A 13853-nucleotide genomic window follows, 5' to 3' on the forward strand; every position below is an offset into this window, starting at 1 on the left:
TATAATATGTGCAAGACTATAACACGAGAATGAACCTCATTGGTTCTTGTGGAAGCTCAAACGTGGTGCGTAACACGAGAATGAACCTCATTGGTTCTTTTTTTGTGATCAAATTTTTATTTATTTTTTTTCTTTTAGAAAGATAATACATACAGGTATATACAAGCCATAAAAATAGAGTAACCTCATTGGTTCTTGCGGAAGCTCAAACATGCTGCGTAACACGAGAATGAACCTCATTGGTTCTTGTGGAAGCTCAAACGTGCTGCGTAACATGAGAATGAACCTCATTGGTTCTTGCTGAAGCTCAAATGTGCTGCGTAACACGAGAATGAACCTCATTGGTTCTTGAAGAAGCTCAAACGTGCTGAGTAACACGAGAATGAACCATATTGGTTCATGAAGGTCAAACGTGCTGCCTAACACGAGAATGAACCTCATTGGTTCTTGCAGAAGCTCAAATGTGCTGCGTAACATGAGAATGAACCTCATTGGTTCTTGAAGAAGGTCAAACGTTCTGCGTAACACGAGAATGAACCTCATTGGTTCTTGCTGAAGCTCAAACGTGCTGCGTAACACGAGAATGAACCTCATTGGTTCTTGAAGAAGGTCAAACGTGCTGCGTAACACGAGAATGAACCTCATTGGTTCTTGCTGAAGCTCAAATGTGCTGCGTAACATGAGAATGAACCTCATTGGTTCTTGAAGAAGGTCAAACGTTCTGCGTAACACGAGAATGAACCTCATTGGTTCTTGCTGAAGCTCAAACGTGCTGCGTAACACGAGAATGAACCTCATTGGTTCTTGAAGAAGGTCAAACGTGCTGCGTAACACGAGAATGAACCTCATTGGTTCTTGCTGAAGCTCAAATGTGCTGCGTAACACGAGAATGAACCTCAATGGTTCTTGCTGAAGCTCAAACGTGCTGCGTAACACGAGAATGAACCTCATTGGTTCTTGAAGAAGGTCAAACATGCTGAGTGACACGAGAATGAACCTCATTGGTTCTTTTTTTGTGATCAAATTTTTATTTATTTTTTTTCTTTTAGAAAGACAATACATACAGGTATATACAAGCCATAAAAATAGAGTAACCTCATTGGTTCTTGCGGAAGCTCAAACGTGCTGCGTAACACGAGAGTGAACCTCATTGGTTCATGAAAAAGGTCAAACGTGCTGCGTAACACGAGAATGAACCTCATTGGTTCTTGCTGAAGCTCAAATGTGCTGCGTAACACGAGAATGAACCTCAATGGTTCTTGCTGAAGCTCAAACGTGCTGCGTAACACGAGAATGAACCTCATTGGTTCTTGAAGAAGCTCAAACGTGCTGAGTAACACGAGAATGAACCATATTGGTTCATGAAGGTCAAACGTGCTGCGTAACATGAGAATGAACCTCATTGGTTCTTGAAGAAGGTCAAACGTGCTGCGTAACACGAGAATGAACCATATTGGTTCATGAAGGTCAAACGTGCTGCGCAACACGAGAATGAACCTCATTGGTTCTTGCAGAAGCTCAAACATGCTGCGTAACACGAGAATGAACCTCATTGGTTCTTGAAGAAGGTCAAACGTGCTGCGTAACACGAGAATGAACCTCATTGGTTCTTGCAGAAGCTCAAACATGCTGCGTAACATGAGAATGAACCTCATTGGTTCTTGAAGAAGGTCAAACGTGCTGCGTAACACGAGAATGAACCTCATTGGTTCTTGCTGAAGCTCAAACATGCTGAGTGACACGAGAATGAACCTCATTGGTTCATGAAGAATGTCAAACGTGCTGCGTGACAAGAGAATGAACCTCATTGGTTCTTGCAGAAGCTCAAATGTGCTGCGTCACACGAGAATGAACCTCAATGGTTCTTGAAGAAGGTCAAACGTGCTGCGTAACACAAGAATGAACCTCATTGGTTCTTGCAGAAGCTCAAATGTGCTGCGTGACACGAGAATTAACCTCATTGGTTCTTGAAGAAGGTCAAACGTGCTGCGTAACACGAGAATGAACCTCGTTGGTTCTTGCTGAAGCTCAAATGTGCTGTGTAACACGAGAATGAATACTCTTTACGAGAAGTGCCATGGGATTTTTAATGACCACAGAGAGTCAGGACCTCGGTTTAACATCACAACCAGTCTTAGGCTACAGGGTATATGGCTGTGGATGCTTCCTTTTTTCAGGAAAGGGAAAGACATGTTAAGGCACAAATGGATTTTATGTTAAAGGGTTATATGTTTGTTCGGAGCATTTTGTTTTGTAAACGAGGCAGTGTAATGGAGACATTTTCGCGCTAGAACGCTTGTTTTTCAGCGGGAATGCAATTCATTTATTGGTGATATAGCAACCAGTGCTCTTAACGTTATAGAAGTCTTTGGATTACAAGACTTTGCACAATTTGTCCTTTACTGTGTGATTCGTGTTGATTTTAGCACTGTGTTGCTACATGACTTTTTGACCCCACTGGCCGATTTCTGTAGTTTTTCTGTTGTTGTCCACTTACTCATGAAGGATCATAGTGCATTCCTCCAGAAAGTCAAACACTGAACTGTTGGTTTTGTGATGTTTGTAAATGTCCTAACATTGACTAACTGTGGAGCACTGGAAATTCCTAACAAGCTTATTTTATCTGATTTGTAAGTGTTTTTTCTTTTTTCTTATTCTTCTTGAGTTAAAAGACTATAATATGCATGCACTCAAAAAAGGATTGTTACCTTTTGTTCAGTTTAATTAATTAAAATGAGCAAAAGTAACCTGACTTTTTAACATTTTGTCACAGCTTAATTTCATTGTGTTCAATCCACCTACTATATTTAAAACTTAGAGAGAGTTCACCCAAAAAATGAAGATTCTGTCATTAATTACTCACCCGTTCCAAATCCGTAAAACTTTTGTTCATCTTCGGAACACAAATGAAGATTTTTGATTAAATCTGAGAGCTTTCTGTCCCCCAATAGACAGCTATGCAATGACCACTTTGACGCTTCAAAAAGTTCATGAAGAGATCGTAAAACTAATCCATATAAATTGAGCGGTTTAGTCAACATTTTCTGAAGAGACTCAATCGCTTTATGATGAACAAGTTTAATTTAGGGTTTTATTCACATATAAACATTGATCAGAGAACATAAACAGAAGCTCAACCGAGCCTGCTTGATGCGTGTGAACAAACCTCATATGGAAGCTCAAACGTGCTGTGTAACACGAGAATGAACCTCATTGGGTCTTGCTGCCTTAGGACTGCCGCATACTGGATGTTTTTCCCTTTTTACACCATTCTTTGTAAACCCTAGAAATGGTTGTGCGTGAAAATCCCAGTAACTGAGCAGATTGTGAAATACTCAGACCGGCCCGTCTGGCACCAACAACCATGCCACGCTCAAAATTGCTTAAATCACCTTTCTTTCCCATTCTGACATTCAGTTTGGAGTTCAGGAGATTGTCTTGACCAGGACCACACCCCTAAATGCATTGAAGCAACTGCCATGTGATTGGTTGATTAGATAATTGCATCAATGAGAAATTGAACAGGTGTTCCTAATAATCCTTTAGGTGAGTGTACAAGCCATAAAAATAGAGTAACCTCATTGGTTCTTGCAGAAGCTCAAACATGCTGCGTAACACGAGAATGAACCTCATTGGTTCTTGAAGAAGGTCAAACGTGCTGCGTAACACGAGAATGAACCTCATTGGTTCTTGTGGAAGCTCAAATGTGCTGCGTAACACGAGAATGAACCTCATTGGTTCTTGCTGAAGCTCAAATGTGCTGCGTAACACGAGAATGAACCTCATTGGTTCTTGCAGAAGCTCAAATGTGCTGCGTGACACGAGAATGAACCTCATTGGTTCATGAAGAAGGTCAAACGTGCTGCGTAACACGAGAATGAACCTCATTGGTTCTTGCTGAAGCTCAAATGTGCTGCGTAACACGAGAATGAACCTCATTGGTTCTTGCAGAAGCTCAAATGTGCTGCGTGACACGAGAGTGAACCTCATTGGTTCATGAAGAAGGTCAAACGTGCTGCGTAACACGAGAATGAACCTCATTGGTTCTTGCTGAAGCTCAAATGTGCTGCGTAACACGAGAATGAACCTCAATGGTTCTTGCTGAAGCTCAAACATGCTGCGTAACACGAGAATGAACCTCATTGGTTCTTGAAGAAGGTCAAATGTGCTGCGTAACACGAGAATGAACCTCAATGGTTCTTGAAGAAGCTCAAACGTGCTGCGTAACACGAGAATGAACCTCATTGGTTCATGAAGAAGGTCAAACGTGCTGCGTAACACGAGAATGAACCTCATTGGTTCTTGAAGAAGCTCAAACGTGCTGCGTAACACGAGAGTGAACCTCTTTGGTTCATGAAGAAGGTCAAATGTGCTGCGTAACACGAGAATGAACCTCATTGGTTCTTGAAGAAGGTCAAACGTGCTGCGTCACACGAGAATGAACCTCATTGGTTTATGAAGAAGGTCAAACGTGCTGCGTAACACGAGAATGAACCTCATTGGTTCTTGCAGAAGCTCAAATGTGCTGCGTAACACGAGAATGAACCTCATTGGTTCTTGTGGAAGCTCAAATGTGCTGCGTAACACGAGAATGAACCTCATTGGTTCTTTTTTTGTGATCAAATTTTTTTTTCTTTTTTTTCTTTTAGAAAGACAATACATACAGGTATATACAAGCCATAAAAATAGAGTAACCTCATTGGTTCTTGCGGAAGCTCAAACATGCTGCGTAACACGAGAATGAACCTCATTGGTTCTTGCGGAAGCTCAAACATGCTGCGTAACACGAGAATGAACCTCATTGGTTCTTGAAGAAGCTCAAACGTGCTGCGTAACACGAGAATGAACCTCATTGGTTCTTGAAGAAGGTCAAACATGCTGAGTGACACGAGAATGAACCTCATTGGTTCATGAAGAATGTCAAACGTGCTGCGTAACACGAGAATGAACCTCATTGGTTCTTGAAGAAGCTCAAACGTGCTGCGTAACACGAGAATGAACCTCATTGGTTCTTGAAGAAGCTCAAACGTGCTGCGTAACACGAGAATGAACCTCATTGGTTCTTGCTGAAGCTCAAATGTGCTGTGTAACACGAGAATGAACCTCATTGGTTCATGAAGAATGTCAAACGTGCTGCGTAACACGAGAATGAACCTCATTGGTTCTTGAAGAAGCTCAAATGTGCTGCGTAACACGAGAATGAACCTCATTGGTTCATGAAGGTCAAACGTGCTGCGTAACACGAGAATGAACCTCATTGGTTCATGAAGAAGGTCAAACGTGCTGCGTAACACGAGAATTAACCTCATTGGTTCTTGCAGAAGCTCAAATGTGCTGCGTGACACGAGAATGAACCTCATTGGTTCTTGCTGAAGCTCAAATGTGCTGCGTAACACGAGAATGAACCTCATTGGTTCTTGCTGAAGCTCAAATGTGCTGTGTAACACGAGAATGAACCTCATTGGTTCTTGCTGAAGCTCAAATGTGCTGTGTAACACGAGAATGAACCTCATTGGTTCATGAAGAATGTCAAACGTGCTGCGTAACACGAGAATGAACCTCATTGGTTCTTGAAGAAGCTCAAATGTGCTGCGTAACACGAGAATGAACCTCATTGGTTCATGAAGGTCAAACGTGCTGCGTAACACGAGAATGAACCTCATTGGTTCATGAAGAAGGTCAAACGTGCTGCGTAACACGAGAATTAACCTCATTGGTTCTTGCAGAAGCTCAAATGTGCTGCGTGACACGAGAATGAACCTCATTGGTTCTTGCTGAAGCTCAAATGTGCTGCGTAACACGAGAATGAACCTCATTGGTTCTTGCTGAAGCTCAAATGTGCTGCGTAACACGAGAATGAACCTCATTGGTTCTTGCTGAAGCTCAAATGTGCTGTGTAACACGAGAATGAACCTCATTGGTTCTTGCTGAAGCTCAAATGTGCTGTGTAACACGAGAATGAATACTCTTTACGAGAAGTGCCATGGGATTTTTAATGACCACAGAGAGTCAGGACCTCGGTTTAACATCACAACCAGTCTTAGGCTACAGGGTATATGGCTGTGGATGCTTCCTTTTTTCAGGAAAGGGAAAGACATGTTAAGGCACAAATGGATTTTATGTTAAAGGGTTATATGTTTGTTCGGAGCATTTTGTTTTGTAAACGAGGCAGTGTAATGGAGACATTTTCGCGCTAGAACGCTTGTTTTTCAGCGGGAATGCAGTTCATTTGCTCAAAACACCAATTTGACCAATTGCATTAAGGCTACACTAAACCAGGACAGTAATTGTAATATAGGCTGCACGCAAATGAATGTTAATGTAAATTAAAGACCAAGGCAAACGTCTCCTATAAACTGCATGTTGAAATTAGAATAGCACTTAACCATAAACACAAAAGCCACACCACACAATTGGCATTTAAATGGTAAACATGTAACTATAATTGTTGAGTTCTTTCCATCGATCAATTTCTTACTTTCACATTTAAAAGATTTCAAGAGGTTACTTAACTTATACCCTACTTGTCAGTCTGCACAAATACCGATCAACATGCTTGTTTGCTTTTGCGGCCCCTTTAAATAAATACCATGAAGAAACAACATGTTTTAACTTAAGGTAATTAATTAAATCTCTGTAAATTAATAAACAAAGTTATGTTGGACCAACATAAGATTTTCACTTAAGTGTCACTTCTCATATACGCACAATATTTAACTTTTTTTTCTTTCTTTCTTTTTTTTAGGTGGGCGGGTGGAGGCTTAAATGAGACAAATTGATAGCGTTCACGTATTTACCAGCAGTGTCAGACTCAAGAGTAGACGTCCACCTGCTTAATCAGAATATGGGGATCTCATTTATGTTCTTACTGGCAGTCGCTTTGTTCTGTCCTGTTCAAACAAGTGAGTAAATTGTTTTGTTTTGTTTTGTAAAATGTAGGTCTTTCTCTCTTGAAAGTTTTTCTTTTGCTATTTGAGCAAATGGAAAGAAACACTTCTTTTTTTTCCCCATTAAACAACATACAATATAACACAATATTTATAATTCAACTATTAATGTTCTCTTTATTCATTAAAATGCATAGCATTCAGTTATAAATAATTCAAGTCTTAACCTGAAAGCCAAACAATTTGTTATAAATTTTATTTTATAAAATGTATTTAATTTTATTTTATGTTGTATATATTATTCTATTATTGCGGGCTAAACATTAAATGGAAAGGATGTATTAGCCTACTTTATGTAGCCTATACAATAAGTTGCAAGGTTGTGAATGCATTTGTATTTTTTGATGCATTCAATTGTTTACGCATTCAATGCACTTGTAACAGAAATTACATTTGGCTTTAATTTTCGGCTTCTTAGTCTTCTTAGTCACAATCATGAAAGGTTTAAGTAATAGCACAAGTGCATTACCACTTAAACTATTCAGTAGCCTACTATTTTGACATATGTAGCCTACATGCAACTGATGGTAGCATAAACATCTTACATGTAATGTATGGCTCCGCTACATTATGCCTTAATTGTCCATCCGTGTAGGCTACTGTTTTTCTTTGCAGAAGCTTTGTGTTTCCGTTTAGTGAGCTAATAAAATATTTAAACTCAAATCAATATTTTGTGGCAAATAACAGCGGTGTAATAGCCTAAGTCCCGCTGCGGAGTCCAGAGGGTTGTTCCATAAAAGACGCTTAGAAAAGCGGGGATTAAACTCCAAAACCGGACTTGAATGAGCCTAACAAATAAGTTGGGGCTAAAGTGGTTCCATAAAAGGTAATTGAAGTTCACGCAATCTCACTAATTTGATCCAGGTTTATCAAGTCTAGATAATTGCGTGTGCACGCGTTTTTGAAGCAGCCCTAGAGGTCGATCGTGGATCAAATCGATCCACCATCAAACAGCGTATATTTTATGCTGTTTTTTTCCCCCTCAGTGCAAAACTTACATTTTACAGTTATATTCTCCATCTGTAAATGTTAGAAAGTCATGCAAATGTATCCATTTTGCTGCTAATCTTCATATTGAACGAGCGCTGCTGCGCGCATGCGCGCCAAATAGGAGCGCAATAATTCTGACTAAAATATACATTTTGCTTGGAAAATTAATACACGATATTTTATAACACTAGAAATATCTTCTAATTATAATAATTTATCTTTAGGATGTTGGATACGTTGCAGTGAACTTCTAGCGAACAGAAGTACTTCAGTGAACAGAAGTAGCCTAATTCAGGGAAGTTTATTTTAAGAAACTAAATATATAAAGATACAAAATATAGTTTTGGGTATAGGACCTATGCTACTTAATAAAGATGATGTATACTTATTTAGAATGCTGAGAATTACAGCTTTTAATGCAATACTTTTTGGAGAAAGCAAGAATCCCCAGTTTTAAATGAGTAGATTTAGTTTCTAAAGTAGCCTACATTATGGAGAGGATAACATGAAATTAAGAGCAAATGTATACATTTTGAAAAGATATGTGCAACTCTAAAATCAAAGAATATTCCATAAAATAAAGGAATATATATTAGCCTACATTAACTACATTTTTATATAACCCTCCATTTTATTTCTAGTTATTTTATTTATTTACTTATTTAATATTGAATATTTGATATTTAAATAATATTACTTGAATAACTATTAGGAATTATGTGTCATTATAAGAGTTTGATATAAATATGTGAATGTTAGATTTTGAATAATATTTATTTATTGTTTTTTGTCTTTTTCCCCTTAAATCATATGTATGTGTTGGTGGGTATTATCACAAAAGAAAAAAAGTAGAAGGAAAAATAAGGAATATTTATTGGGGGAAAATATGATGTCTTTAAAGAAACTGTCCATTTGTATAATTGTGTTAAATGTGTTTGAATTGAAAGACATAATATATATATATATATATATATATATATATATATATATATATATATATATATATATATATATATATATATATATATATATATATATATATATATGCTAAAATATTTGTTAGTTGGACATTAGATCCCTTATTTAGAATTTTAAACCTACAAGTGTATTTTTATGACAGCAATAACTGTAAAGGGACTATTGGGGTAAATCAAATGTAGGTTAATATACTGTCAATTACTAAGCTCAGATTCATCTTACCAGTTAAAATTTATATTGTGCTTTTGTAATTATTTATTTTCAATTTTGTGATTTTAACTTCTGCTTTAAAAAGCTTTTTTTTAGATTGTGTTCTAATGTTCTTCTAATAATCATAAACATGTACTACAGCTGCCAAACAAAACCAGAGAGAAATGTATTCATAAATCTTTAAAACAGTCTAATTAAATCTTGGGCACAAAACATTCAGCCAGTAAAAAAAGAAAACCTGTAGTATATATATTGTATTTATCTATCTATATCTATAAATACAGTACATATATATATATATATATATATATATAGAGAGAGAGAGAGAGAGAGAGAGAGAGAGAGAGAGAGAGAGAGAGAGAGAGAGAGAGAGAGAGAGAGAGAGAGAGAGAGAGAGAGAGAGAGAGAGAGAGAGAGAGAGAGAGAGAGAGAGAGAGAGAGAGAGAGAGAGAGAGAGAGAGAGAGAGAGAGAGAGAGAGAGAGAGAGAGAGGTCTATATTGTCTAATTTATCATTGTAGCCTTATTTAAATTGATTTTCTGTATACTGTGTATTTATTTTTGGACTAATAATGGTTAATAAAGTCCAATAATGGTATGAGAGAGTGTCAGTGGTAATATCATTGTCTTCCTATTGGTCAGTGTTAGAGGATCTGTGTAACAGCTGAGGCTTAGCCTGACAGTTAGCCTGCCCTGGACCAGGCTAGTTTCCCAGCAAAAGTTGCCAGGGTAACTGAGTTTGAACTATTTTAAGTTTGCTTTATGAAACAGAATCCACCGACAATAAGTCTGACTAACCAAAATAAGCCTGGCTTGTATTCTAATCTTGTTTTATGGAACAACCCTCAGGTAACCCTGTTTGGGTTTATTTAGCAAGAACAAACATCTGGGTGTAGGATACATTATCCTTCAATAGTCTATTATTAATTAAATTTAATCCATGATTTTTTATATAAACGAATATTTGTTCTTTAAGATGAAATAGCATTCACTTTAAATCATTTTTAAAAACATTTGATAAACAATAAACATGTACATTACATGAAGCAACAGATTTGATTTTGATGTTAGCAGCATATGAAAGAAAATATTCCCCTCATCCTTTCCTCGGGTCATTTTGACCCGAAACTCACTTTGAAAAAAAATATATATATTTTTTTTTAAATTGAGTGTTTATCAGAGTGGACTTTAGGACTTTTGTCACACTTGAACCATGAGTACACTTTTTTTTTGACTGGATTCAAGGAATTTTGTGGTTGAAATTTTAAACGGTAACAAATCCTTCCCTCGCTGGGAAGAGGAATAATGGAATGCGAGGAATACTTTGCCTCGGTATATAGAAAAACATAAAAATGCTAAAACTTTTTCAAAAAATTATTTTTATAATGTCTACATGTGTATCTCAAACATAGACAATCTCCCACCCTGATATTCAATAAACAGATTTGTTTGACAGGGAAGCTGTGCATATACACACATGTATACACGCACATGTTCGCGATTGTGCCGCATTCACTCACAAAAAAATAAATGTTTTATATATTTACGGTAGGAAATGTACAAAATATCTTCATGGAACATGATCTTTATATCCAAATGATTTTAGGCATAAAGGAAAAATCGATCATTTTGACAATGTATTGTTCACAAATATATGTGCGACTTGTGACTGGTTTTGTGATCCAGGGTAAAGAAAAAAGCACCCCATTAAAAGGGCACCTAAAGGGCAGGTGCTGAAGCCCCCTTTGATGTCTATGTGTGCATGTGCCTGGCTGGCATAGACTCAAGACCAGATGAAAACTAACAGATACAACAGGTGCCAATAACGCAACTTTGGACATTAAAATGTTGTTGTCAGTCCAAATGCAAAATTCACATGCATATGAACTGATAAAAATATATGCCTTCAATCCAGCATACTTTTCATTGAATAAAATACAAATACAAATACCCTGAGTGGGTTGTTGAGAATCTGACAATTAAAAAAAAATAGATATTTTTTTTTACATGTTGGTCTGTGCACCTGCCTTTAACCTGCATCCGATAATCAAATCTGTCATAAATAGATTTATATAGGTGATATTTTGGAATCAGTGTAATTAATGCTTAAAACGCTTAAGATTTATATTTGGTTTTAATAAATACATTGTTAATGTAAACATACAAAATAGTATTGTATTAGATGCTATTGAAATATGCTGTTGATATTGTGCCTTGAACATGACCTTTCAGAACTCTGTCACTGAAGTATAACTTCTGCCATCAGATGTCATGATTCTCAGTTTGTTTTTGCTTTGATCAGAGGCCAGGACCTGTGGATCCAGTTATTTCAGCTGTGGTGATAAACGCCAAATATGTATACCTATGATATGGAGGTGCGATGGTGACAAGGACTGTCCGAATGATGCGGATGAGGAAGGCTGTGGGGAAGGCTTTCCGTTGCCACAGATAAAAACTTCACGTAAGTATGCAAACCCAGACAGATCGAAAGTGTTCTCTGTGAGCTGGTCCTGCAGTGCGCTATCAGAGCGCCTCTGAAATTCAGTTAAGGGAACCATCTTTCATTATTTTAAGTGTTTGCTGAAAGCATTTGTATTTTTGAGGAATCCAGTGCTGCCAAATCAGTTTTAATGAATAAATATAGTCATACAATGCAAATAATAAAACAAACAAGGCTTGAACTAGAATAACAGAGTTGCTAGGTAACGTTTAACATTCTCCTCTCTCTCTCTCTTGATAACATTAGCTTCTCAAGGTGAAGATGTGCCAGTCACAAGCAAGAACCAAACAGTGCAAAATGAAGGTAAAGCTCATGCTTACAATCTTACAACCATGAGTTAACTAACATGCAGTAGCAACAGCATTCTGCCAGAGAATCTTTTACAACTAACAATGTTTCTGTCACACCCTAATGTTATTAATGTTTTTATTTTTTAATTAAGATGATTTGGGAGGCACTCAGGTGACACCTGCGGCAAGTGGCTCGGACACTGAGAAACACAGAGTCCCTCCAACCAACATTACCATAAATCATGTTATAGAAAAACAATATGAAGTACTGACACTGGAAAAGACTAAGCTAATTTTGGAAATACAAAATCTGAAATTACAGAAAACTAAACTAAAGTTGGAGCTACAAAACCTTGGACATGGAGTGTAGATCTCGTTGACAGTTTACCAAGAATTAATTCATCAATTAATTATATTTGAGATTTTCCTATAGACTTAAGGCCTGTTTCCACTAAGAATGATAACTATAATAACTATAAAGATAACTATACTAGACGTAAGCTCCACCCATTTTCTCTGCAGTGAGCAGCTTCTCGTCTACTTTGCTGGGAGACAAGCAGACGTAGCCTATGTGTGTGAGGAAATATCATATTGTGTTAAAAAATAAATAAATAACAGCGCATGAGAACAGTTCCAGTCTCTGTTTTTATTTGAGCACCCTCAGATACACCTAAGAACATTGTTACGCTGACGCAAAGCTCAAGCTTGAGGTGTAAAACGGCAGTTATGCTCATTTACACGTTTATAATTTGTTTATGGGGTCTACAACTAGAATACAATTACATAATTTAATGTTCAAAAAACATTATTTTTCTGAGAATTTACATTGTTGCAGCACCTGTTTTCACCCTCTGACTGAATGCTCTGTTTTAGTTTCGATTCCTTTAAAACCCGCCTTCTGTCAAGTGCATTTTGCTCTGATTGGTCAGCCAGCCCCAGTCTGTTGTGATTGGTCTACCGCTTAGAGTGTGTCAGAAATATAACGCCCAAGCTCTTACCATAACCGGCGAGTATCTGCTCCAGAGGCTTCCTGAGGCGATGTAAACATGACTATCTGATGATGCACAAAACGAAAGACACAATATGAATGAGAATTGGAACTTTATATCTCACATCTGTGATTTTCTCACATCTTCGACTATTTCCTGTAACTGATTAATTCTCGTGATTGCGACTTTATCTAACAAATGTGTTTTCAGATAGATAGATAACATTCTCCTCTCTCTCTCTCTTGATAACATTAGTTTCTCAAGGTGAAGCTGTGCCAGTCACAAGCAAGAACCAAACAGTGCAAAATGAAGGTAAAGCTCATGCTTACAATCTTACAACCATGAGTTAACTAACATGCAGTAGCAACAGCATTCTGCCAGAGAATCTTTTACAACTAACAATGTTTCTGTCACACCCTAATGTTGCTAATGTTTTTATTTTTTAATTAAGATGATTTGGGAGGCACTCAGGTGACACCTGCGGCAAGTGGCTCGGACACTGAGAAACACAGAGTCCCTCCAACAACCATCATTACCATAAATCATGTTATGGAAAAACAATATGAAGTACTGACACTGGAAAAGACTAAACTAATTTTACTAATACAAAATCTGAAATTAGAGAAAACTAAACTAAAGTTGGAGCTACAAAACCTTGGACATGGAGTGTAGATCTTGTTGACAGTTTACCAAGAATTAATCCATCAATTAATTGTATTTGACAATTTCTGAGATTTTCCTATAGACTTAAGGCCTGTTTTCACTAATGATAACCATAAGGATAACTATAAAGATAACTATACTAGACGTAAGCTCCACCCATTTGCTCTGCAGTGAGCAGCCTCTCGGCTACTTTGCTGGGAGACAAGCAGACGTAGCCTATGTGTGTGAGGAAATATCATATATTAATAAATAAAAAATAAATAAATAATAACACAGCGCATGAAACAG

General features: G+C 37.3%; 1 protein-coding gene across 4 annotated transcripts; it reads left to right on the forward strand.

Moving 5' to 3' along the window:
• Nucleotides 1-2495: 2495 nt before the first annotated feature.
• On the forward strand, nt 2496-13853 carry LOC311084479 (uncharacterized protein). Of its 4 annotated transcripts, none has more exons than XM_084116536.1 (6): nt 2496-2630; nt 6746-6902; nt 11426-11584; nt 11870-11926; nt 13158-13214; nt 13354-13853. In XM_084116536.1, exons 2-6 carry the CDS (start codon nt 6845-6847, stop codon nt 13572-13574), a joined length of 552 nt encoding a protein of 183 aa, XP_083972662.1. In that variant the 5' UTR covers nt 2496-2630; nt 6746-6844; the 3' UTR covers nt 13575-13853. The 4 variants fall into 4 exon arrangements, with proteins under 4 accessions (XP_083972662.1, XP_083972664.1, XP_083972665.1 ...); XM_084116537.1 differs by lacking the exon at nt 2496-2630 and adding an exon at nt 6600-6618; XM_084116538.1 differs by lacking the exons at nt 13158-13214; nt 13354-13853 and adding an exon at nt 12066-12546.

This window comes from Abramis brama, assembly GCF_963993115.1.
Source record: "Abramis brama genome assembly, chromosome: 1".
Taxonomy (NCBI): domain Eukaryota; kingdom Metazoa; phylum Chordata; class Actinopteri; order Cypriniformes; family Leuciscidae; genus Abramis; species Abramis brama.

Coding starts and splice junctions, on each gene's coding strand:
- LOC311084479 (XM_084116536.1), top strand. CDS start 6,845: ATGGGGATCTCATTTATGTTCTTACTGGCAGTCGCTTTGTTCTGTCCT. Junction 6,903..11,425: donor GTTCTGTCCTGTTCAAACAA/GTGAGTAAATTG, acceptor TGCTTTGATCAG/AGGCCAGGACCTGTGGATCC. Junction 13,215..13,353: donor CCAAACAGTGCAAAATGAAG/GTAAAGCTCATG, acceptor TTTTTAATTAAG/ATGATTTGGGAGGCACTCAG.